Source organism: Paroedura picta, chromosome 10 (assembly GCF_049243985.1).
Source record: "Paroedura picta isolate Pp20150507F chromosome 10, Ppicta_v3.0, whole genome shotgun sequence".
Taxonomy (NCBI): domain Eukaryota; kingdom Metazoa; phylum Chordata; class Lepidosauria; order Squamata; family Gekkonidae; genus Paroedura; species Paroedura picta.
The window spans coordinates 81,948,258-81,973,898 of record NC_135378.1 but is presented as its reverse complement, the minus strand read 5'-3'; the positions used below and the strand labels follow the sequence as shown (position 1 = coordinate 81,973,898).

The 25,641-nt window shown below is 49.4% G+C and overlaps 2 protein-coding genes across 7 annotated transcripts in view; one reads left to right on the top strand and one right to left on the bottom strand.

The window, feature by feature from the left end:
• The first annotated feature begins 1,814 nt into the window (after positions 1-1,814).
• Positions 1,815-18,241, top strand: GRSF1 (G-rich RNA sequence binding factor 1). Its single transcript, XM_077301154.1, has 10 exons — positions 1,815-2,429; positions 7,486-7,642; positions 9,046-9,201; positions 10,294-10,437; positions 11,094-11,229; positions 12,518-12,690; positions 12,824-12,945; positions 14,595-14,730; positions 16,181-16,267; positions 17,532-18,241. The coding sequence occupies exons 1-9, from the start codon at positions 1,896-1,898 to the stop codon at positions 16,240-16,242; spliced, it is 1,620 nt and encodes a 539-aa protein (XP_077157269.1). The 5' UTR covers positions 1,815-1,895; the 3' UTR covers positions 16,243-16,267; positions 17,532-18,241.
• Positions 18,242-21,562: 3,321 nt separating this feature from the next.
• RUFY3 (RUN and FYVE domain containing 3) overlaps positions 21,563-25,641 on the bottom strand; it is a 59,180-nt gene continuing 55,101 nt past the window's right edge. For 5 of the 6 annotated variants that reach the window (XR_013224982.1, XM_077301147.1, XM_077301148.1 and 2 more), the window contains 3 exons: positions 25,511-25,538; positions 24,519-24,593; positions 21,563-23,119 (listed from right to left, as the gene is read on the bottom strand). Coding sequence is in view for 4 of the 6 variants with exons in the window: in XM_077301147.1 (XP_077157262.1) it covers positions 22,976-23,119; positions 24,519-24,593; positions 25,511-25,538 (247 nt within the window). In the remaining 2 variants the exon portion in view is untranslated. Of the gene's footprint in view, positions 23,120-24,518; positions 24,594-25,510; positions 25,539-25,641 lie in introns of those variants that run through there. The other variant, XR_013224983.1, reaches the window with a different exon arrangement.

Below are 25,641 nucleotides of genomic sequence, written 5' to 3'. Positions count from 1 at the left end.
GATGTCATCCAGTAGCAGTTTTCTCCAGGAATAAAGGTTTCTAAAAACAAGTAATTATGTAGCCTGGAAATCAATTGTACAGTATATCATAAGTCCGCCCTCCGTTTTATTTTCAGAGAATTGATTCCTGTAAATCTTGCAGTCAACTGTAATTCCTGCTACCTCCAGGCTCCACCAGGAAGCTGGCCAACCTAGCATGTCTCTTAGGGTAGCGAACTCCAGCTGGGAAATAACTGGAGTTTTGTGGGTGGAGCCTGGGAAGGTGCAATTTATGGACGGGAGTGACCTTGGTGGGGTATAATGCCAGGAAGTTCAAAGTAGCCATTTTCTCCCTAACTGGAATAAGTGTTTAAAATAAATTCAGGAGGGCAGCCTGAAGCAGAGAAAAGTTTGAGTCCAGTAGCATAGGGTTTAAGTCAAGGTGCCCTACCTGGAAGGTGGCAATCCCAGCATGCCTCTTATAAGGTTGCTTACTCCAGGTGTGGAAGCACCTGGAGATTTGAGGGTGGAGCTTGGGAGAGTGCATCCAGGTGCCACTGGACTCTTGCTTTGTTTTTAAATGAGGAATAAATAAACAAGTGATTTATGTAGTCTGCAGATCAGTTGTAATTCTAGCAGATCTTCAGTTGGCAACCCTAGCTTAAGGGGGAGGCTTCTGGGCCAAATCTGCTCTGCTTCCCCTCCTCACATTAAAGAACCGTTGGTTTTTATACCCTGCTTTTCACTACCCAAAATGAGTCTCTAAGTGGCTTAGAAAGACCTTTCCCTTCCTCTCCTGGCTACAGGCACCCTGTGAGGTAGGTGGGGCTCAGAGGGCTGACAGGACTGCTCTGCGAGAACAGCTCTAAGAACTGGGACTAGCCCAAGGTTCCACCAGCTGGCTGCAGGTAGAGAAGTAGAAATTCAAACCCAGTTCTCCAGATTGCAGCCTGCCACTCTTAACCATGACACCAAACTGGCTCTCACAATTGACAACCTTAAGAGGGAGGTGAGGCTGAGAGTGCTCTGAGAAAACTAACTGACCTAAAGTAACCCCGCTGGCTGCATGTGGAGGAGGTTTGCGGAAGCCGAACCCGGTCCTCCATCTTAGAAGCTGACTCTTAGCCATGACACCAAGCAAGCTGTCACAACAGGCACCATGTGAGGTAGGTGAGGCTGAGAGAGCCCCAAGAGAACTGTGACTAGCCCAGCTGGCCTCATGTGGAGGAGGAGCGGGGAATCAAACCTGAGTCTCCTGATTAGAGCCCGCCGCCAAACTAGCTCTCTCGGTGGGTACCTGTGAGGGATGTGGGGCTGAGAGAGCTCTGACAGAACTGCTTTACAACATCTCTATGTGAATTATTATTTAATTTATATCCCGCATCACCCCAGAGGCTCGAGAACTGGTACTAAACCAAGGACCGCCCATGCGGAGGAGCGGGGAATCAAACCCGGCTCTCCAGATTAGAGCCCGCCGCCAAACTGGCTCTCACGGCAGGCACCCTGTGAGGGAGGTGGGGCTGAGAGAGCTCCGAGAGAACTGCTTTGCAACCTACAGCTCTAAGAGAACCGGGGACCGGCCAAGGACTCCCCTCGTGCGGAGAATCAAACTCTCCCGATGACGGTCCGCCGCTGTTCGCCACTCCACTGGCCGTCTCGCTTGCCAACCTCCAGGCGGGGCCCGGCGCCCTCCAACTGCTTGCGCCCCCCCCTCCCCCATTATGAGGGGCTCGAGCTTCCTCCTCTGAGGCGAACCCGACCTCCATTAATAAAGGCGGCGGCCGCTGACTGCCTCTCCCTCTCTCTCCCTAAGCCCGGCCGGGCCTGCTTCCCTCTCAGCGCCCGCGACGCCTCTCCTCAGAGGCCGGCCGCGGCCTAGCGCGAGGGGCGGGCTTGCGAGGCCTGGGCCTGGCGGGATGCCGCCCCCTGACGCAGCTCCTCCTCCGCCGCCGCCGTGGCTCCGCGCTCGGCCTCCTCCTCCCGCTGCTGCTGCTCCGCCTCCGCCTCCTGCTCCTCTTGCCGGGCGAGCGGCGCATGTGCCTGAGGCCTCGGTTGGGGCGGGAGGAGCGGGCGAGACCACGACGGCGACGGGGCCTCCGTCTCCCATGGCCGGGACGCGCTGGGTCTTGGGCGCGCTGCTCCGGGGCTGTGGCTGTAGCTGCACCAGTTGCCGCCAGACCGGCGCGGCCTGCCTCCCGCTCCGCCCCGCCACCGCCGCCGCCCTCGTCGCGGCCTCCTCCGCCTCCTCCTGCTCGGCCTCCGCCGCCGCTTCCTCCTCCTCCTCGGCCGCCGCCCTCGGCCCCGCCGGCCGCCGCCGCCGCCTCCTGGCCTTCCTCGGGGCAGCCACGCAGAGCCGCGGCTTCGCCGGGTCCGCCGGGCCGCTGCCTGGCTTCGGCGCCCTGCGGGGCTCGCTGCTGGCCCCGGGCCTCGCGGGGAGATGCTACAGCCGGGTAGGGTCGGGAAGCGGGGCCGGGGCGGAATGGCGGGGCCGCTTGCTCGCTCTCTTGGTCCGAATTGGCGCGCCAGAGGGCCGTGGACTACAACTCCCATCAGCCCCTGCCAGCGCCACGCTGGCAGGGGCTGATGGGAGTTGTAGTCCGCGGCCCTCTGGAGAGCCACCCTTGGGCCTGGTTTAGATGTCTTTGGGGAGATCCTGGAGTCGGGGGAAGGCGTGTGGTTCATTTAGGCCTGCTTTATCTCAGGGTAGAGCTGTGTGGCCTTGCTGGGCTTTCATGGCCGCAAGAGCTGTGAGCATGGCTTAATTAATTAATATTTATTTATATTTATATATTCCCTCCCCAAAGGCTTAACCACTAGCCCAGGCCAGGCCGCGAGCCAGCTTGGTGTTGTGGTTAAAGAGGGGTGACCTGTAATCCAGAGCGCCAGGTTTGATTTCCTCATTTCTCTTAAGCGTGCAGCCAGCTGGGTGACCTTGGGCCAGTCACAGTTCTCTCAGAGCTCTCTCAGCCCACCTACTTCACAAGGTGTTCATTGTGGGATTCAAACGGGTAGAGGAAAGTGAGGTGCAAAAAAAAAAAAACAGTTTTTCTAATCTGTTCTAACTAGAAAGGATAGACATACAGGAATCCATCTTGGTCTCATGAGAGCCAGCTTGGTGTTGTAGTTAAAGAGCGGTGACCTGTAATCCAGATCGCCAGGTTTGATTTCCTCACTTCTCCGCTTGCAGCCAGCTCGGTGACCTTGGGCTAGTCTGGGCTCCCTTAGAGGTGTTTTTCACAGAGCAGTTCTCTTCGGGCTCTTTCAGCCCCACCCTACCTCACAGGGTGTTTGTTGTGGGGAGAGGAAAGGAAAGTTAATTGTAAGCCACTTTGACAGTTCTTTGGGTAGTAAAAAGCAAGATATAAAAACAAAGCTCTTTCTGAATATTTGTGACTGGCCTCTAGCTGCCTTTGTGACATAGTGAGGATTCAAACCTGGGTCTACAATTTTTTGGTACTCTGATTGCTGTGTCATGCTGGCGTTTTCACCTGAGGAGTTCAGAGTAGCTTATGCGACTATTTCCAAGTTTGTTAGGATATTCAGCTTTATACCCCCAAGAACATAATGAGAGAGGCTTTTTTGTTTATTTAGGTTAGTCATATGAAGGAGAATTAAGTTTAGTAATTTTATCTACTGTGAGGAGTCTCAAAGCCACTTACAATCACATTAACTTCCTTTCCCCCCACAGGACAAATTTTGGATCCAGTGGTATCTTTAGGAACCAACAAAATTTAATTGTGGATGTAAGCTTCAGAGTGCATGCACACTTCTGCAGATACATTGAAACAAGACTTCTTCAACTGTTACAAATGGGGGTGTGTGATAGTTGCCAGGAAGGGTTGATTAGCGTCAAGATGCATGTAACTGAGAATTAAGTTTGAATCCAGTGACACAGTTAAGACAAACAAAGTTTAATTTTGGGCATAAGTGAGGGCTGAGTGACTTAGCATGTGTATTGAGATAAGAATCTGATATCTTTGTTAAGCCCTGGGGGGCTTCCATTATCCTAACTATTTTAATTACTTTTAATTGCTTGTAATTCTCCCATTCCAGTTTGTTTCTGAAATTTCTTTGCCATAAAACAGCTACTTTGAGATCCCCCATTGAGTGTCCTGGGAGGTTAAAATGTGCTCCTACAGGTTTCTCAAGTCTGTGGTTCTTGAAGTCTCATTTGTGTCCATTTATCCTTTGGAATAGGGTTGTAGAGAACTGAAGGGCATTGGTGGCATTTAATGTTACATATGTAATGTTAGAAGATATGCAAGTGAATGTGCCTGAGTTGGTATGATAGGTCCAGTGATTGTGTTGTTGGGGTGTATATGCAGCAAAGCTGGCACCTTGTGAGGCAGGCGGGACTGAGAGAGTTCAGAGAGAACTGTGACTGACCCAAGGTCACTCAGCGGGCTTCACGTGGAGGAGGAGTGGGGAATCAAACTTGGGTCTCCTTTCCTCTCCTCACATCAAACACCCTGTGAGGTAGGTGTGGCTGAAAGAGCCCAAAGAGAATTGCTCTGTGATAAACAGCTCTAAGGGAGCCCAGACTAGCCCAAGGTCACCGAGCTGGCTGCATGTGGAGGAGTGGGGAGCCAATCCCAGCTCATCGTATTATAGACCGCTGATCTTAACCGCAACACTAAGCTGGCTCTCGTGAGAGAAGATGGATTCCTGTATGTTAGAACAGATTAGAAAAACTTTTTTTTTTTTTTGCACCCCACTTTCCTCTACCCGTTTGATTCCCACAATGGACACCCTGTGAAGTAGGTGGGGCTGAGAGAGTTCAGAGAGAACTGTGACTGGCCCAAGGTCACCCAGCAGGCTTCACATGGAGGAGTGGGGAATCAAACTTGGGTCTCCAGATAAGTCTGCCATCCTTAATCACTATACCACACTTTCTCTCTGTAATGGTTAGTTGGCAGGTTAGGACCTGAAAGACATAAGTTTGAACCTCATTCTGTCACAGCAACCTGCTTGAATAACCTTGGGCCAACCGGACACTGTCAGCCTAACCTACCTCACCGGGTGGTTTTGAGGATAAAACCGAGAGGTTAATTATATAAGCTGCTTTTGGGCCCCCCATTGTAGGTAAAAGTGGGGAAGAAATTTTTATTTATGTATCTTTATAATCTGCTTTTCCCATGGGGACTCAAGGCAAATGAGATATTTCAATAATAAGAGAGTGGCATGAGGGGGTTTACAGCTAAAACGATAAACAAGACAATTATAGCACAACCGAGATTCAAGCGGGTGGCCATGTTGGTCCGAAGCAGCAGAACAAATCTTGAGTCCTGTGGCACCTTTAAGACCAACAAAGTTATATTCAAGGGATGAGCTTTGGTGTGCATGTACACTTCCTCAGACAAGTGTGCATGCCCACCAAAGCTCACACCTAAAATAAAACTTGGTTGGTGTAATAGCACACCGAAGGCATTAAAGAAGCCAAAGTTGATGGGTCTTTCCTTGGAAATAGGCTAGGTTGTCTGTAGTGGGGTTTCCCAGGGTGCTTTGTGGATCGGAAGCTTGGTCTCTTTCACAAACGGGATCTCACCAGTGAAGCTGTCAGGGCTGGACTTTGGGGCGGAAGTCAGGGACATGGGCAGAAAAGCTTGAGTCCAAAAATCCCAACATATTTGAAGCTTGCAATATCATTTTCTGCAGCCTGTTCAAACCCCCCTTTCTCCCCCTTCCTTGCAAATTGTACATTTGGAATCTTTGGCGTCATCACTTTATTTCATGAAATAGTTGGCTATAGTCTCCTGGCTCCAAGGCAACACCTCCTCCTTGTTTGCCTGCCTTTCACTGCTCTGGAATTCACCCTGTGCTTGAAATCAAGGCGAGGAAAGAGCAAATTGTGGGTGCAACAAGCATCTCAAGTGATGTTGGCGCTTTTGAATATGAGGCATGAAAGTGGTACTGAACTCAGGAACAAGAGTTTTTTTTCTCAGGCACTAAGGCAGGGGTAGTCAACCTATGGTCCTCCAGATGTCCATGGACTACAATTCCCATGAGCCCCTGCCAGCAAACGCTGGCAGGGGCTCATGGGAATTGTAGTCCATGGACATCTGGAGGGGCCACAGTTTGACTACCCCTGATTCTAGCGGCTTGATCTGGTTGCTCTCAGCGGTGTCCTTTCCCCTTTCCTTGCATGACCTTGAGAAAGGCATTCTCAGACACGCTGACAAAGTCATAGGCACAGAGGTTGTCTGGCCTGTGCCTGAAGTTCAGGGTCATTGAACACAATGTCAAATCTCCCTGCACCGTTTTAGCATTTTGTACAAATCTAAAGACCTCTTTAAAAAAAAACAGGCATAATAGTTCTAATCTACAGTTGACTATGTGGCCTGTGTGCACAGATGAGAGGAAACAAGTGCCGTTTTACAAAAAAGAAGAAGAGTTGGTTCTTGTATGCCGCTTTTCCCTACCCGAAGGAGGCTCAAAGCGGCTTACAGTCGCCTTCCCTTTCCTCTCCCCACAACAGACACCCTGTGAGGGAGGTTAGGCTGAGAGAGCGCTGATATCACTGCTCAATCAGAACAGCTTTATCAGTGCCGTGGCGAGCCTAAGGTCACCCAGCTGGCTGCATGTGGGGGCGTGCAGAATCAAACCCGGCATGCCAGATTAGAAGTCCGCACTCCTAACCACTACACCAAACTGGCTCTTGTTTCAATGCATGCTTAATGTGAAGAGTAGCGTCCAGGAGGCCTAGCGGACAGGCAACCTTGGCCTTCCATAACTTAATGTGTTAGTGAAATTCCCCACGCATGTATAGGCTGATGTTGAGACCATGCTCCGAAAGATTTTGTGGCTCAGATTGTGTTGCAGATGGATCGCCAGCTCGCTAGCCCAGCCTTTCCCAACCTCTTGGCTGCAGAGGAACCCCTGAGGCTGTTTTCAGGCCTTGAGGAACCCCGGAAGTGGTGACAGGCCCCTTCAGAGAAATAAGATGCAAGAGCCAACCGATCGATCGATCATTTACAATGCTTTCCACTGTGGAGAAAGAGGCCAGGCCTGTAGAGCAACAGGGGAAGTGGGATCCAGTGATGTCAGTAGCCACCCAAACATCTGGGAAATGCCATGTAACCCCTTGGGAATCCCTGCACTAGATGCTTGTTGGTGTTGTTAGGAGACCAGAAAGGGCCTTTTGCAGGTTTCCCAGATGGACCCCTTTTCTAAATCTATTCCTTCCACTTTTCTTTAAGCGCTGTGCCACCCAACAAGGCAGATGGTCATGCTCATGCATCCCTAGTCCCTGTGGCACTAAGTCCTGGCAGGAGCCACATTTGAACCCCCACTCTGCCTTGGAAGCTTGAAGGGCCACCTTGAGCCAGTCATTCTTTCTTAATGGGGGGTGGGAGGTATTGGGAGGGTAAAATGGAGGATGGGAGGTGTATAAGCTGCTCCCCTGGGGTGGATGAGGAAAGAGAATATATATGAATAGTTATAGCCTGGTATAATACGCTTGGCCTTTTTGTCGTGTTATAGCAATGAAACAACACTCTCTCTTCATAGGAGCCCGGCAACCCGTTTCAGAATGAGTTTCAGAATCCTTCCCTCTCGGAATACGAGCTGCCTCCATCCAAGCCCGAAGAAGACAACGTGTATCTTATTCGAGCCCAGGGTCTGCCTTACTCCTGCACTGAGGAAGATGTGCTCAACTTCTTTGCAGGTACCTGTTGCTCCTCAGGGTGTCACGAGAGGACGTCTAGGGATACAATTCTAAATATACCTGGGGACCAAGTCCCCTTGAAGTCATTCAGACCGGTTTCCAAGAAGGCAGAGTAAGGGTCAAGCTGTAAAACTGCTTTGTTTTTGGAGGGCATGAGACTGCTCATTATGCAGAGCAATTTGCATCGACTGCATTTGGGAGTTTTGGCTAATTAATATAATTTATTTCTAAATAACAAGAGCCTCTTGTGGCATGGAGTGGTAATGCAGCAGACATGCAGTCTGAAGCTCTGCCCATGAGGCTGGGAGTTCGATCCAAGCAGCCGGCTCAAGGTTGACTCAGCCTTCCATCTTTCCGAGGTTGGTAAAATGAGTACCCAGCTTGCTGGGGGGTAAACAGTAATGACTGGGGAAGGCACTGGCAAACCACCCCGTATTGAGTCTGCCATGAAAACGCTGGAGGGCGTCACCCCAAGGGTCAGACATGACTCGGTGCTTGCACAGGGGATACCTTTACCTTTACCTTCTTCCTAAATAACCATACTAAAATCTGCATTCTTTTCTGCCTCACTAAAAAATGCATTTTGAGCCCTTTTCAAAGATCATGTTTTTCTTATGCAGCTACTTTTTTCCAGTTGGAGATAGTTCAGTAGCTCTGTATTGATCATCACATGTGTGCAAGTATTTCGTTGTATAGAACTAGTTGCGGTTGTGGGTTTTTGGTGCATGAGCAACAAGTGAAATGTGTTTGTGCATTTGCTGGCAGTAGTAATTTACTTACATTGCGTTCTTTTCTACCCAAAAGAAGCATAATATGGAAAATGGTCTTTGAGTCCCCAGATGTTTGCCTAACCTGACAGTGAAAACAAAAGTGCCTTTTGGGAGACTTTTTGTGTTGCAAAACACAATGAGCATGTTTTGGAGTCTGAACCAGGATATCACAACAGGAAAGGACATCTCTGATCTCACCAGCTTGGTGTAGTGGTTAGGAGTGCGGACTTCTAATCTGGCATGCCGGGTTCGATTCCGCAATCCCCCACATGCAGCCAGATGGGTAACCTTAGGCTCGCCACGGCACTGATAAAGCTGTTCTGACCGAGCAGGAATACCAGGGCTCTCTCAGCCTCACCCACCTCACAGGGTATCTGTTGTGAGGAGAGGAAGGGAAGACGATTGTAAGCCGCTTTGAGACTCCTTCGGGTAGAGAAAAGCGGCATATAAGAACCAACTCTTCTCCTTCTTCAGTAATATCAGGGCTCTCTCAGCCTCAACTCCCTCACAGGGTGTCTGTTGTGGGGAGAAGAATGGGAAGGAGATGGTAAGCCGCTTTGAGACTCCTTCAGGTAGAGAAAAGCGGCATATAAGAACCAATTCTTCTATATTTCATGCCTGATCTGTTCCTAGGCAGCAAGATCCGAAACGGCGTGAACGGTATACACTTCCTCTTAAACCGTGATGGGAAACGCAGAGGAGATGCTCTGGTGGAACTGGAGTCTGAACAGGATGTGCAGAAGGCCCTGGAGAAGCATCGTAGGTATCTGGGCCAGCGCTACGTGGAAGGCAAGTTGTGTTCTGATTTCATCTGATTGTTAAATGTATCCTGAGATGCATAGATCTGTGAGCTGAGAGGGGGAAATGCAGCACAGAGACACAGCAGAAGAGGGGCGTAATATTTCCAAAACATTTTACATCTGCTAAGGGGAATCTTTCCATTGGCCTGCATACCGGTAGCTATTGAATCCTCAGTGTCTGCAGTTCTTGATTTAGAATCCTAGAGTGGGAAGGGCCCATGCAGGCCATCTAGTCCCACCCCCTGTTCAGTGTAGGATCAGCCTCAAGCATCCAGAAGAAGGATTTGTCCGGCTACTGCTGGAAGACTGCCTGTGAGGGGGAGCTCCCCACCTCCTTAGGCAGCCCATTCCACTGCTGAACTAGACTGACAGTGGAATTTCCGCCCCTGATATCTATTCCACACATAGTTTAAAACCCATTCCTGCGAGTCCTCTCTTCTGCTGCCAACCTTTCCCTGCCATCCTCCAAGTGACAACCCTTTCATCTTATCCCCTCTCAGCCTCCTCTACTCCAGGCTGAACATTCCCAAGTCCCTCAGCCTTTCCTCATAGGGCTTGATCCCCAGGCCCTGGATCTTTCTCATTGCTGATGTCCCTGGAACACCATACAGATGTGTTTACCAGCTCAGCCTCCTTAATACAGCTGCTAGGCTAGGTTGCAGCCTGCGGTGCTTATGCTGAAATAAATCAATTAGTGGTCTCCTGGACAGTGCTGCAGTGTCCACCTGCGGTGGTGAGAACATTGGGCTAGAAGCTGGTTTGTCTTCCCATTGCCAGTGGGTGATTTTGGGGATGCTCGTGCACTCTCAGCCTACCCTACCTCACAGGGTTGCTGTGAGGATAAAATGGAGGAGAGGAGAATGTGATAGTCCACTTGGGGTCCCCCTTGGGGACAGAAGTAGGGTACCAGTGAATTAAATGACCATCAGTATCAGTGGCCCCTTGGGAATGGCTCTTTGGGTCTGCAGCAGGGGTGGTAAGCTGGCGGGAATCCCTGGAGGGCGGAGCGAACCACAGGATCCAGCACAGATTATTGATTTAAATGTCTGGTTCTCATGGAGGTATTCTTTCCCCACTGCAGTGTTTGAAATCCACAACGAGGACGTCGAAGCCATCATGAAAAGCTTGCAGTCCACTTCAACTTCCGTGAGCAACGACGGGGTCGTGCGCCTGCGAGGCCTTCCTTATAGCTGCGTCGAAGCGGACATTTCTGAGTTTTTTTCGGGTAACCGTGTGGAGCGGGCAAGGGGTTGCGGGGACCGGAGGAAGTCCGAGGTTGTGTGCGTGTGGAGCGCAAGAGCTGATTCTCGGTCCCTGTGCCAGTGTGGTGCTGTAGGCTGCCTGGGGGAGGGGGAAATCCCCATTTTGCCTTCAGCCTCACTGGGTGACCTCCACCTGCCTAATATGACCCACGGGGTTGTTGGGGCCGATCAAAGTTTGCGTCGAATGGCACCCAGTTTAATTCTCAGTATTTCATGCGCTGCATGTGCGCTTCTTTAGATACAGTGAGCCGGGCAGATCCTCATCCTTGATGCTCTCAGCTGATCCTGCATTGAATGTTACTCTGCCCAGTGGCTTACCTGCTGTCCATCCCCAGCTTCAGATAATTTGCAAATACTTAAGTGGGAGGTTGGCCCTGTTGCGTAGAACAACTCTGGCTTCTTCCTCCATGTCAAACCTTCATATGAGATGTGGAGACCAGTACAAATATGCTATATTTTTGCATTCGAGCGAGAAATAAGCACTCAAGCGTTTCACCCCTACTGTGTTTCCACTTGCTTGGTGTTTCCTGTGAGAACATGGGCTGGCTAGGCTTCTCTTGCAACGAAAGGGCCATGGGGCTCGCCGATACGAAGACAGAACCAATGTCTTCTCTTGCAGGCTTGACCATCGTCGACATAACGTTTGTCATGGACCACAGGGGAAGGCGGAAAACAGGAGAGGCCTTTGTGCAGTTCGCTACACAGGAAATGGCTAATCAGGCGCTGTTGAAGCATAGGGAGGAGATTGGGAACCGGTAGGTGCCTATTGGAAGGTGGTCACCCAGGCCAGGTATGGGAGAGAGTGGGTGGGGCTGTATTTGGGTCTGTCCCATTAGCTCTCAAGGCAGCAGGTACATTGGCATGGTTAAAGCAGATGAGAGGTTTGATAGAAGAAGAAGAAGAAGAGTTGGTTCTTATAGGCCACTTTTCTCTACCCGAAGGAGGCTCAAAGCGGCTTACAGTCACCTTCCCTTTCCTCTCCCCACAACAGACACCCTGTGGGGTGGGTGAGGCTGAGAGAGCCCTGATATTACTGAAGAAGAAGAGTTGGTTCTTATATGCCGCTTTTCTCTACCCGAAGGAGGCTCAAAGCGGCTTACAGTCGCCTTCCCTTTCCTCTCCCCACAACAGACACCCTGTGAAGTGGGTGAGGCTGAGAGAGCCCTGATATCACTGCCCGGTCAGGACAGTTTTATCAGTGCCGTGGTGAGCCCAAGGTCACCCAGCTGGTTGCATGTGGGGGAGCGCAGAATCGAACCCAGCATGCCAGATTAGAAGTCCGCACTCCTAACAACTGCACCAAACTGGCTCTGCAAGTGCCTTAAAAGTTACTGCAAACATTTAGCAACATTGCTCATTGTGCTGAATGGCCCTTGGAATTCACTCCGGTGTCTGTGATGCCATAAATAATGGCTTATCAGTTGGGAAACCATGCCAAAATGTAGCTCATTAGCTCACTTCTTCCCCTGGCTTCTGATTCTCATTTGCCAGCTGGTCTAATTACCATGCCAAACCAGCTTCCTCTAAGGGTTTTTGAACATTTTTATCGTTGAGAAGCCCTTGAAAACATTTTTCAGGCTTCAAGAAACCTCAGAAGTGGCATCATCGTGCAGAATATGGTTAAGAAGCACAGCTGTGGACACACCCACCCAGGGCCCCTCCTCTTCCCACCTCCTCCAGGCCAATAATTGGCCATTTTGGGAAGGGGATTGGGTGGACATGACCATGTATGGTCATATCTCCCGCTAAACCTGTTTAGGAAATTCTTCCAGGGCTGTCAAGAAACCCCAGGGTTTCACAAAACCCTGGTTGAGAAAGCCTGATTCTAACTACAGTTTTCGGCAGTGCCTAAATCATGTCTGCATCTGTCAGAAGTGCGTTTTTGATCAATTCTAATAATCTAACACAGGGGTAGTCAACCTGTGGCCCTCCAGATGTTCATGGACTGCAATTCATGGACTGGAAATTGTAGTCCACGGACATCTGGAGGGGTGCAGTTTGACTACCCCTGATCTAACGCCTCTCACTGTTTGAATCCCCTAGCTATATAGAAATATTTCCAAGCCAGAGGAGTGAAGTGCGTACACACAATGGTTTTTACCGGGGTAGGAAAATGATGGGTTACTCGTCAATGAACCAAGACCCTGAACCGGTTTTTGAGGAGACCGAATTCTGTGACGCCTTGAGACCAGCGTACGAAAGTGACACTGAGAACGGTACGTTTGCACACAGGCTTTTTTCCTTTCCACACATGATGCATCGGGGAGGGAGAGGGCAGCCCATGAATGTAATTTGTGTGTGTTAATTGATAGTCTTTTTCCCACCCGCACCCACCCCCCAATTCTGCAGACATCTTTAAGCCAGCGTTCGAAAAGCCTCGAGAGGTGTCGGAATCCGGGAGCTTCTCCTCACTTCATTTTGTTCACTTGAGGGGTTTGCCTTTCCAAGCCACTGCCCAGGATATTATAAATGTAAGTAGAGCCTCTTGTGGTGCACGGTGGTAAGGCAGCAGACATGCAGTCTGAAAGCTCTGCCCATGAGGCTGGGAGTTCAATCCCAGCAGCCGGCTCAAGGTTGACTCAGCCTTCCATCCTTCCGAGGTCGGTAAAATGAGTACCCAGCTTGCTTGGGGGGTAAACGGTATGACTGGGGAAGGCACTGGCAAACCACCCCGTATTGAGTCTGTCATGAAAACGCTGGAGGGCTTCACCCCAAGGGTCAGACATGACCCAGTGCTTGCACAGGGGATACCTTTACCTTTACCTTAGGGGTAAGATCCTTTTAACCATCCTGGACCATTTCACCTTTCTGTAGAGTTGCATTAAATCGCCCTAGGGGCTGGGTTCTGGAATCTTTTGCATAAGTGGCATGCACACAGCCTGGGTTCCTCTGCAGCAGAACTATCAGATTTGAGTCCAGGACCACCTTAAAGGCCAGTGAGATTTCTACAGTATAAGCTTTTTGAGAGCCAGAGATCTTTCTGTTCGGTGGTAAGGGAGCTTTCACTCTCAAAGGGTTATACTCTGAAACTCTTAAGATTGAACTGGACTCAGATCTTAACGGTTCAGACTGCCTACTAGTATCTCTCAGTTGTGCCTTACAACAATCCTAGGGGACAGGATTCAAGGAATGGGCAGTTAATTTGGCCTTGTGCTGTTTAAACAGAATTTCTGCTGGCTAAGAAAGCTGACGAAATGGCCACAAACAGAGAATCTTCTTTATCCTTAAAAAATGAAAGGCAAAACAGCCTACTTCTGGACCCCCGTCCAAAAACAACTGGAACCAGAGGTCCACTGGGATACTCTATAGTTGGATATTCATTGAGTCTGGTCCCGAATATATGGTTAGAATCACTGAAGAAGCAGAAGTCACTGAGGAAGACGTTCCCTTGAAAACGAGCTGTATACCGGACCTCATTTTGGCTTTCATTTTCCATAAAGAAGATTCCCTCTTTGTTCATAGTTATTTTGTCAGCTTTCACCTCATCCTGAACAGAATTTCCACCTGCCCTCCTGCTGCAGCTCCAAATTCTTGAAGCAGAGGCAAGAATCCCACTGGGCCGGTCGCTAGCTCTCCCTTGCCCAAGGGGGTCAGCTCTTGAGTCCGAACGCAGCCTGGCTTCTTGCAGCGGGGCTGATTTTGAGTGGCATGTAGGACATTGGAAACCTCAGAACAAGTTCTGTTAGTCGTGCTTGTTTTTAATCATATGTTGTTTGTACCTCTTTGGGGTCCTTGCTGCCTCCATTCACACGAGGATGGCAAAAAGCTTTATTCAGAACGAGTTCCTCGGTATACAAACCTCGTTTTCGTATTTTACTTCCTCAGTCAACTTATTTCTTAATTGGGTTTTTTTTTCAGGGATACAAACAAAGTCTTCAACCCACTACCAAATTCTTATATTTTATATACCTTATACTTTATATTTTAAGCCATATAATTTGGGTCTATTAGTATCAAAGGTCCATAAAGGTAACTCTCTTATAAATGATCACAGGAGGGGCTGGGCCCCGGTCCTAACGACCTCCTCTTAACGTACAGCTTTTAAGAGCTCCAAGCCAAACAAGTTATACAACCAGACTTCCCGCCCAACCAGGCTTATACCTTTGGCTTTCTTTGTCAGTTTTTTGCTCCCCTGAAGCCGGTGAGGATCACCATGGAATACAACTCGAGCGGGAAAGCGACAGGAGAAGCCGACGTGCATTTTGAGACGCACGAGGATGCTGTTGCCGCTATGGCCAAGAACAGGTCTCACGTGCGTAAGTAACCTCTGCGTCATTTTCCCAGAGAGAGAGAGGCTTGGGCTGCCGTGGCACTCCATCCGAAGCGCGTGGAATCCTTACTCTGCCGTGGACACTTGCTTGGTTTGCGGTGGGCCCTTCTCAGCCTGGTTGTGGGGGCTAAAGAGGAAGAGAACAATATAAGCCTTTTGGGGATCCCCAGTGGGAGAGAGGCAGGATATTAATAAAGGGAATAATAATTTTATTGTTATACGCCGCTCTTCCCGGTTGGCTCAGGGCAGGCCACAACAGGCACGCATGTATAAAGTTGCACTGATAAGTTGATAATGTAATTTTTCAAATGAAATTCTGAATTAAATTCCTGGCCTCAACCACAGGCCTGTTGGAAGAGCTCTGCCTTGCTACAGTGGAGGATCCAGGATCGCTCTTCTGAACACCCTGGGCGGCAAACGGCAGCAGTCAGGGAGAAGCTGGGTGGGAGAAGCAGGCCTTTCTGGACCTGTCTGGGAGTTTAAATGGAGTCATGCAAGCTAAACAGCTCTTGGAAGTAGTAGTAGAGTTGGCTTTTTAATAACCTTTTCACTACCCAAAGGAGTCTCAAAGCAGCTTCTATTCGCCTTCCCTTCCTCTCCCCACCACAGACGCCCTGTGAGGTGGGTGAGGCCGAGAGCTGAGAGAACTGACTGGCCCAAGGTCACCCAGCTGGCTGTACGTGGAGGAGGAGCGGGAAATCAAACCCAGCTCTCCCGCATAGAGGCTGCGGCTCTTAACCACTACACCATTCTGGCTCTCAGGCTAAGCTAAGCCATCAGCCCTGATTTATGCTTGGATGGGAGACCTCTCCAGGAGGTCCAGGGTGCTCTGCAGAGGCAGGCAATGGCAAATGGCCTCCGAATGCCTGTTGCCTTGGAGGCCCTAAAGGGTCTTTATAATCTGCTGTGCTTTGATGGGACTTCCTGCGGCCATTAGTGTGAGTGCTGCCTGGGTTAAACCGGCAAAACACCGCGTAGTATTCTGAAGTACCGTACTAGGGCAGGCTTTCTCAACCTGGGTTTTGTGGAACCCTGGGGTTTCTTGCTGGCCCCGGGTTTTCCAAGTTGGTGGGAGTGAATCCCATCACCCCCTCCCAAAATGGCCAATGTTGGGTCTGGAGGGGGTGGGAAGGGGAGGGCCCCCAGGTGGGCGTGTCCACAGCTCTACTTCCCAACCCTGTTCTGCCCAATTGCACCACTTCTGGGGTTTCTTGAAGCCTGAAGAATGTTTTGGCATTTCTCAACAGTAAAAATGTTGAGAAAGGCTGTTCTAGGGTTAGGCAGGATATCCGTAATTTTTGGCCTAGCAGGAAATAACATCGACAGTAGAAGGAGGCCCCTGCCAAGCAGAGCTGCATAGGTCAACGTGACATCAGAGATTGCTAAGCTTCAGATCACCAGTTTTCACTCCATCTTGTCCCTCTCTTTTCCTGCAGAGCATAGATACATTGAATTGTTCCTGAATTCATCACCAAGCAGAAAAAATGGTTGCCAGTGACAATAGCATAATTCCCAAAGTTTAGGTGAGTACCACAGCCAACTGACTCCTCCTTACGGGAAAACGCAATCTTTTAGGAAGCTGGGTTGGTGGAGTCTTTCTTGAGCGACTGCAGCTGTGGCAAGCACACGATCTCCTTGGTTTTCCAGCAAGGGCCTGTGTTTTCACGCATGGTCTGTACTGCAGCGACCAACTTTAGAAAGCCAGATTAAAACCGTTTTGCAGTGGGGGAAAGACACACACACACAAAAATCAAAGAAACAAGCTAGATCAGGGGTAGTCAACCTGTGGTCCTCCAGATGTTCATGGACTACAATTCCCATGAGCCCCTGCCAGCAAACGCTGGCAGGGGCTCATGGGAATTGTAGTCCATGAACATCTGGAGGACCACAGGTTGACTACCCCTGAGCTAGATGGTATTTTGTTTGGTGAACCACACAGACAAATGGTTCGGTGCTGGAGAAGGCACGTGTGTAAGCTCACTGCACAGATGGGGTTGCCATGAGAGAAGTGTGTGAACTGGCCAGTTCATGCCGCCAGTTTTGCTGTGAGCCATGTGGATTAAAGGGATGTGCAGTGGGGTTCTCGGCCTGTGCATGGGATTGCTTGCTGCCACCCTCAAATTTCTGCTTGCTCCCGTTTTTTTCACAAGACATTGAGGATATTTTGCCTGGAAGGATACTTGTTTTGTGTAGTTTCAGAGGGCAGCCATGTTGATTAGCAGCGGACTAACCAATATGGCTACCCTCTGAAGCTACGCAAAATCTCGTAGCACTTATGACCTAACAAGATTTTGGGGTTGTGAGCTTTCCCAAATCAGAGCTAATCTAATCAAACCGATTACATTTTACGTTGCTTGTACCAAAATCTTGTTGGGCCTCTTGAGGAGCTACTAGACACATTTGTGCGATCTCATTCCCCAATTCTTGCCTCTGTTCTTAATACAGATTATCATTTTTTTTCACTTGGGAATACCATACTGTTAATGGCCTTGGAGTAGGCTGACGGAAGGCCTACAAATTTAGAATTGTAGCAAGGGATCTCATGTGCAAAAAATTTTTTAAAGGCTTTGTGTAAGGGAGAAACTATAAAAAATGCACAATTTTTATGTTTTGGGAAGAGAAATTCCAGCTGATCATAGGAAGAAGCAAGAAACACTGAGTTTGGGATTCTCGGACACATCCAAGGAAGCTATGAGACTGTTCGAGGCAAACGGTCAGGAAAGGGGGAGGGCATTGAAATGAGGCAACTTCCCCTTCCTTAATCCAGTCTTCTCGCTTTCTCCACAGGATAAATATGCATTTCATTTGCACACTTTTCCTAGCGCTGGAATGCAGGAGTTCCTGTAACTAGCAAGGATAAAATCTACAGGACACTTTGTTTTCTGAATTGCCTTTCAAAGAAGAAAACCAGCAGCTCTACCTGAAACCCCACCAATTGTTTGTGCGTAATCTGTCGTATGTTTAAAAAAAGAAAACCCCAAAATTAAAACGTTGAGCTGTCCATCAGTAAGCTTCTACTATAGTACGTACACCAGTAGCATAGTTGGGACCCCAAAAGCTGTAGCATAGCCCTGTTCCTAAAGAGAGGTGGTTACAGATGTGATGCTGCCAGTAGCTTTGATTGAGCAGGCGGAAACTCTCAGGGCCCAGGCGAAGGGTGTAGATGCCACAGGTCTGCTGGCGGGTAGAGGGGGCTGATCCTCATTCCAGGGGGTAGTGAGAGGAAGGCCTGCTTCTCAGGACCTGGCTCTGGTTTTCTTAGTTGGCAGGGTTGTATCTGTATCAGGCCAGGATGGGGGATGTTGCCCTGGGGGAGGGGGAGGGTGGGCTGCACGGTATGCGCAAAGGAGTACGCTCTGAAGCCGAACACGGGAGCTGGCTTGTTAACTGGGTGCCCATTGGAGTGCATGTGTGGGGTTTGGTCTGGTTCAAAATTGGGTGTGCGTGCATAAAATTAAGTCTTGTGTTTTGGCTGGAAATAAAAGTACTTTAGAGAAGCCGCTGATTTCTCCAGAAGGCGTTTTCCTTTTTTGTTTTTTTGTTTTTTGAGGGTTGGTTTATTAAGTGCATTCCCTCCTTGTTGCACACTTAAATGTTCTCGTAGCTCAAGTTAATACTTCAGAGATTAAGCAACCCATCTGCTTTCTGCTATTTCTTAAGCAGGGTAAATTTCGTTGTCCCGTTTCTTTTTTTCCTTTGAAAACTTGAGGGGAGCCCATCCCAAATTCAGGTGGCGAACCTTTGAACCAGCCGGTACATTAAGTCAGGGGTAGTCAACCTGTGGTCCTCCAGATGTTAATGGACTACAATTCCCATGAGCGCCTGCCAGCAAATGCTGGCAGGGGCTCATGGGAATTGTAGTCCATTAACATCTGGAGGACCACAGGTTGACTACCCCTGCATTAAGTAGTTCTGGCATATGAACAGAATGCCTGCATTGTCCTGGGTGGATTTGGGAGTGTATGTCTACACGTCATGGCCACCACCATCCTTGCAGAAATACTCAAATTATCATTGGCTGATCTACTTGTGAAGTCTTGGAACATCCAAGCCATGTACTGAGGTTCGTGAGACTCGTGATTAGCTCTGCTATGCGATCTGTCCGCCCTCCTTTATTTTTCTGTGCAAAGTGGTATCTATTTTACAGAGTCTTTATTAAGCAACCTGATTTCACGTGGCTTGTTGCTGTGTGCATTCCATCGTTCTTAGCAGTGGCCAGTATATGCTGTGGACAGCACCTGTGGTCTCAAAACCGGTGCTGGCAGATACTGCTCACAGGAATTACCCAGAGCTGACTAGTTTCACCTGTCTGATCGTTAATGTATAAATACAATAAATGAAAAACTTCCTCCCCTCCTTCATTAGACTGTGCTTTTTAAGGGTTCTTAATCCTTTTCAGAAGCAATTTGCAGAACTGTAAAGGGCGGGGGCGGGGGGGGGGGAGAACCACATACCTTTACTCCACCAGAAGGGGGCTGTCCAAGAGGAAAGGAGGACATGCTTTTGGGTGCGTGGTGGGCAGGGCAACAGCTGCATGGTCAAGAAGGCAGCAGCTTCTCCCCTCTTCCCTGAAAGAGACGGCTTTCTCCCATGGCCCCCTTGACCTGTCATTCAGCTATGTAGAGTGTAGGATAATTTATTTTCATGGTTATTATGTTGTTAGGTGCGAAGTCGTGTCCAACCCATCGCGACCCCATGGACAATGATCCTCCAGCCCTTCCTGTCCTCTACCATTCCCCGGAGTCCATTTAAGCTCGTACCGACTGCTTCAGTGACTCCATCCAGCTACCTCATTCTCTGTCGTCCCCTTCTTTTGCCCTCAGTCGCTCCCAGCATTAGGCTCTTCTCCAGGGAGTCCTTCCTTCTCATGAGGTGGCCAAAGTATTTGAGTTTCATCTTCAGGATCTGGCCTTCTAAGGAGCAGTCAGGGCTGATCTCCTCTAGGACTGACCGGTTTGTTCGCCTTGCAGTCCAAGGGACTCACAAGAGTCTTCTCCAGCACCAGAGTTCAAAAGCCTCAATTCATGGTAGCGGCCACTTATCTCTAGTCCTCGTGCTCCTGTTGTAACAAATATCAAAAGGGCCAAGAAGGACCCGCTCCTGCGAAGAGGATAAAATAATAGAGTAAGGGCCCTGAGGGCGGGCCCTGTCCGGGATGAGGAAGGGTGCCCATTGTCCCCTTCCCCTGGACTGACAAGCGGAGGGCCCAATCGGGAGGCACTTTGCGCCTCCTGATTGGGCCCTCCACTTGACAGCCCAGCTCCAAATCGCTAGGTGCAAAGCACCTCCCAACCCACCCCATCCCCCATGAGGGCAAACCTTCCCTGGGGCCCCGGGCCTGCAGAAGCCTTTGCCGGTGGGGGGGGGAAGGCTTCTGCGGGCCCGGGGACGGCGCTGGCTGGCTTGCAGAGCCCCCCACCACCATCCCCATCCCCACGGAAGCCTTTTGCCATGGGGGGGGAAGGCTTCTGCCGCCTTGGGCAGCCGCCCAGCGCCATCCCCAGGGGGGGGTAGCGCCCATTTTATTCTGAAATAAAATGGGCTTTAAATCTAGTAAAAGAAATATTTTAGAATACTGTATTGGCAAAGAAGCATGTTAACTTCAGGGTACAGGAGAACCTTAAAGTAAGCAGTCTCAGTTTTTTTACCGTTGAACCCCTGAAGCGACGTGATTGTGCAGAATATGGTTGGGAAGCACAGCTATGTACCCGGAGTCCCTCCCCTTCCCACCCCCACCAGGCCCATCATTGGCCATTTTGGGAGGGGTAAGTGGGCCCACATGACCACATGGTCATATCACTCACTCCTACCCATTCAGAAAACCCTCCCAGGGCCATCAAGAAACCTGCAGGCTTCACAAAACCCTGGTTGAGAAAGCCTGCCTTAAAGACTCACAAAATTGGTGGCAGGGGAGCTTTCATGAGTCGTTGCTCACTTCAGATACAGCCAGAACGTGAGTCCATCGGTCCTGTATATTAAAGAGTGTGGAGTGATTTCAGATGCCTAATGACAATCATCAACATTCCTGGATTGGGTGTGGAGAGATCAGCACTGGTAACATCACACCTAATCCAATTGTGCCTGTTATTGCAGACTCTCCAGGGTCATCTAGTCCCAAACCCTGCAGAATGCAGGAATTGCACAACTCTACCTGCCCATCACAGTGACTCCAGTTCCATGTGCAGATGACCCCCCCCACACACACACACACACACAAACCCACCAGAATCCCTGGTTGGTCCGGTCTGGAGGAAATTTACCTGCCGCCAAGGTCGTGATCAGCATTTCCCTGGGCATGCAAGAAAGGGTCACAAGCAACAAAATCCCTTCTGCTCCCACTTACAATCTGCCTCAGTTATAAAGAATCAGCATTCTGTATCTAACCTCTGCTTAAAAACTTCCAGAGAAGGAGAACCCTCCACCTCCCGGAAAAGCCTGTTCTGCTATATAGCATGTAGTGAGATATAAGTATTAACAAATTAAGTAGCCCAAATTAAGTAGGGTAGCATCCTGGCTCCGCTGAGGCTGCTGTCATACCTTGGGCAGGAACATGCTCCAGTGCTCAGGAGGAGCAATTCTGCCGGAATTGGCTTAAGGCAAAACATCTAATATTCTACATTGGATCATATACATCCCTTCCCTTAACAACAGAACCCATTGAAATTATAGCCTTTGTTCCTAAAAACTGCAGCATAATTCTCCTGATTTTTCAATTTATGCATTCTCTGTGCCAATTGCTAAGGAGCGGGTGTGGCGCTGTTTTCCTTCAATTCCATCTCTGTTAAAGGTAGCACACTTGAAGAATGAACCACACCAACTGTGCTTCCTTAAATATTTGATTGTCTACGTAACATTAACACAACAGCAATAAAATACCAGCTGCATACATTGGGTTACATTCTGCAGATCTTCGCAGCCCTTTTTCCCACAAGGCATGTGACGTGGCTCACCAAGATGGCTGCGGAAGGGCCAAGAGAAGAAGCCTTTGGAATCACTAAGTGGCCAGCACTCCTCTGAGAGGTATGTCTGCTCCGTTATGCTTCAGAATACGCTCTGGGACACCCGGCTCACATTCCTGACATCCATTAGCTTACAGAGGAGAAATTACCCATTCTTTATGAAATCGTATTAATTTTTTTCTCATGAACAAGTCCGTACAGTCCTACTAAGTCTACTTCAATATGCAAACTGGGCAGATTTTCACTTAAGCAGGCAAAATAGTCAGGATTCAAGTTCTACTCCACTGGCTCAAAGAATTCATCCTGTGAAAATGGGTCTACCGTGAGGCAGTTTAGAAAAGAAAAGATCTTGGCCAATTTTTTTGATAGCAAACTTGCAGACGACTGTGCAGTTTAAAAAAATAATGCAGTGCCATTCACAAGTCCCATGTTTTCCCTCAACGAGTTTGGTGGAATAAAAAATTTTTTTAAGCAGCACGGGTATGCAATCAGCCTCAGCAAAAGTTAATGTGTGGAAACATGTTGGAATCACAGCTGTCTCTGACTGAACACAATTGCCTTTAATTTGTTTTCAGGAGTTATGCAATTCGATCCCAGGGCCTCTTAATGGGATGAGTCAGAGTAAGTGCCCTGGATCCACTGGCTAACGCATGCCTCCCCCCTCCAGAGAGCTGTGTAACTCAGAGAGATCAGAGATTGTCTGAGTGTGAATTCACCAGCTCCCTCTTAGGAAGTCGGATGTGTGATCCACATAAGCCAGCAAAGGGGACAAGTGACACACGCTGGCCCTGTCTAGGTCACGTGACTTCAGGGAGCTAGTCCCAAAACACGCCCATCTGCACGGTTTGCATCCTAGGAGAAGTACCCTTCATCTTTCCACAGGCTCTTGGGTTGTGCACTTGTCCCTAGCTGAGAGTTCTGATGCACCTGCAGATGTACAGGTAACCACCTCAACAGGGTCTTCTATGCCTGCAAAAACAGACGCCACGAACGCTTGGCTTCCAACGCGGATGCTCAAGAGCACAGAATGCCCTCCCAGCAGAGGCAGGACGCTGGGTAAAGCTCTTCAACGGGTGGTTCACCGAGGATCCTTCAACACGAACAGTTAAAAGACGGATGGTCGGTCGGTGCAATCCCAGCAGGTCCCAGGCCCTGTTTCTGTGAGAGTTCTCTCCAAGCGGCTGCAGAGACATTCAGAAGAGATGGTGCTTCACAGTGGAGGTTAAACAGTGCACACAAGCAGCGTTCGGCAGGACTTGTGTTCCCAAGTCTTTATGAGGGGCTGGCGGAATATTGCTGCATCAAGCGCTCGTGGCACCGGTTGCAGACGCGTTCCGGGTTGATGCTGGACGGAAGAGGCAGTTCGTTCGCGGAGCAGGCCTCGCAGAAGACCCCGCCGCAGTTCTTGCAAACGTTCTGAGGAAGGGAAAACAAGCGGATGAAATTTAACCAGTTTTCTGAATTCCGGTACACATTCGGACTCAAGACGAAACACAAACACGGCACTCAGTGGTTAATGACTTGGCCCGATGCTAACAGGCTTCTATCTGCAATGATCTGCCACAATCAACCCCAGTAGCCTCTAGGGCTGGAAATCAAGCCCTGGATTACAATCTTCCCTGTTGCCAAAGCAGCTCGAAAATGCCCACGGCCTGACTTCGTTCAGCAAGAGGGTTTTGTCTATTTCACTTACAGCCCGCCCTGTTTCTAACACTGAGTTTGAGAGACTCGGAGAGGCCTGAGTTGAGTGTGGAAACTAGGGCTAGGAAAGGCCTGGGTTCAAAATATGACATGCAGGGTGGCTTTAAGCCAATTACAAGTTCTTTCTGCCTAACTTAGTTAACAGGAGGGTGGTGAGGATAAAATGGGACAAATTTAGAGTCCAGAGAGCCAGTTTGGTGTAGTGGTTAGGAGTGCGGACTTGTAATCTGGCATGCCAGGTTCGATTCTGCGCTCCCCCACATGCAACCAGCTGGGTGACCTTGGGCTCGCCACGGCACTGATAAAACTGTTCTGACCGGGCAGTGATATCAGTGCTCTCTCAGCCTCACCCACCCCACAGGGTGTCTGTTGTGGGGGGAGGAATGGGAAGGCGACTGTAAGCCGCTTTGAGCCTCCTTCGGGTAGGGAAAAGCGGCATATAAGAACCAACTCTTCTTCTTCTTCTTCTTCCTTTAAGACCAACAAAGATTTACTCAGGGTATGAGTTTTCATGTGCAGGCACACTTCCTCAGATACAATACTATGAAATAGAGGTAATCAGTTCATACTTATAGGCCAGTGTGAGGGTAAATCAACATACAACACAATGACAATGGTTGACAGATTCCAGAGATAAATAGGGGGAAAAAACAGCAATTTGGATTTGTTTGTATTCACTTGCGACTGAATTGCACGGAAGACATCTTGGATTCAATAAATGTGTTGACATTAAGAAAATAAAGGGCGACTAGATAATCAATTGCTGACAGCAGTAGGTGAGACCTTGCCCTTCTGCCCCCTGCCAAAAATGGGAGCAGCGAATCACTCTGGGCCCTCAGGGGAAGAATGGGATAAAAATATAACAAGATAGCTGACGGGTCTCAATCCTCTTTGCAAAGGAGGCCATGAGAATGTCTCTCGGGGAAAGCAAAACGAAGCCAGGTCAGCCCCGGTTAGTACTTGGATGGGAGACCACCAATGCCCAGGCAGGGCATGGAAAACTACCTCTGAATGTCTCTTCCCTTGAAAACCCTTTGCGATCACCATACACTGCCTACACCTTGATGGCCAAAATAATCACCACCCCCACCCCCACTCTTGGGGTTAGATTCACCTTCTTTTGGCTCCGAGTGCTTTCTTCCTGGCACAGCTGGCACAGCTCTGACTTCCCGGGACCAGTGGTCTGCCCCTAAGTGATTGAGATGGAGACACAAACGTTTAACTTTGCAGCCGCTAAAAGGGTCAAATCGAGACTGCAAAGATTTCTTGCCTATTGCTTGACTTCTCATGCAACGGGTGATAGGGACCATATATGGCCATGTCAATCTATCCACCCACTCACAGAATGGCCAATGATGGGCCTGGAGGGGTGGGAAGGGGCGGGAATGGGAGTGGGCCTTGAGTGGGCATGGACCCAGCTTTGCTTCCTGACCATATTCTGCCTGATTGTGCCACTTCTGGGGTTTCTTCAATCCTGAAGAATGTTTCCGGGGTTTCTCAACAGTTAAAAAGTTGAGAAAAGCTGCCATCTAACAAACTAGAAACCTTAGCCTCCCAGGATCCAAAACTTGCATAGCTGGATATGCTACACCTACTAAGCAGCAGTACGCCGGGGCCGGCTATGGCGTTAGGCTACGGCTCCCTCTTGCCGCTTCCTCTACTGTGGTTATGGGGGGGATGAGCAGTGATTTACACTGCCATGTTCCTTGCTCCTTTGTTGTAACTATGTCCTGTCTTTGATATTTTAATGGGGTTTTTAATTGTAGACTATTTGTCACCTGCCACGAGCCAGTTCTGAGAGTGGTGGGAATAAAAATATAATAATCATACTTTACAAAGGTATGAATTTTCCCTCTGACAACCGCAGAAAATGGTCTCCCCATGTTAAGCATGGCCCGGGCTAGCCCGATCTCTTAGCATTCCCAAATGCCCGGCAGGATCGGCCCCGTTTGTACCCGGATGGGAGGCCACGAAGAAGTCCTGGGCTGTGATGCAGAGGCAGCCAATGGCAGGACCCTTTAGAAGTTCCTCGTTTTAATACGTGGAAGATTCTTCCCGGGACAAGGGACTTTCTAGCATTCCACAATGAGCAAAATCATTACTTACGTGCCCATCTTGTCCATTAGGTGGCGCCCTACAATGAAAACGATATCTGTGTTGTCATTTCAGCCGCCTTTCGTATAGTATAATTTGGCTCTCAAGCATAATGAGATTCCTTGTTCTCAAAGAGCAGGTGG

Bases quoted from the DNA above. Each gene is read 5' to 3' on its own strand.
- GRSF1 (XM_077301154.1), top strand. From the start codon at position 1,896: ATGCCGCCCCCTGACGCAGCTCCTCCTCCGCCGCCGCCGTGGCTCCGC. The intron at 12,691-12,823 runs GTACGTTTGCAC...CCAATTCTGCAG, and splicing joins CGAAAGTGACACTGAGAACG to ACATCTTTAAGCCAGCGTTC. The intron at 12,946-14,594 runs GTAAGTAGAGCC...TTTCTTTGTCAG, and splicing joins CTGCCCAGGATATTATAAAT to TTTTTTGCTCCCCTGAAGCC.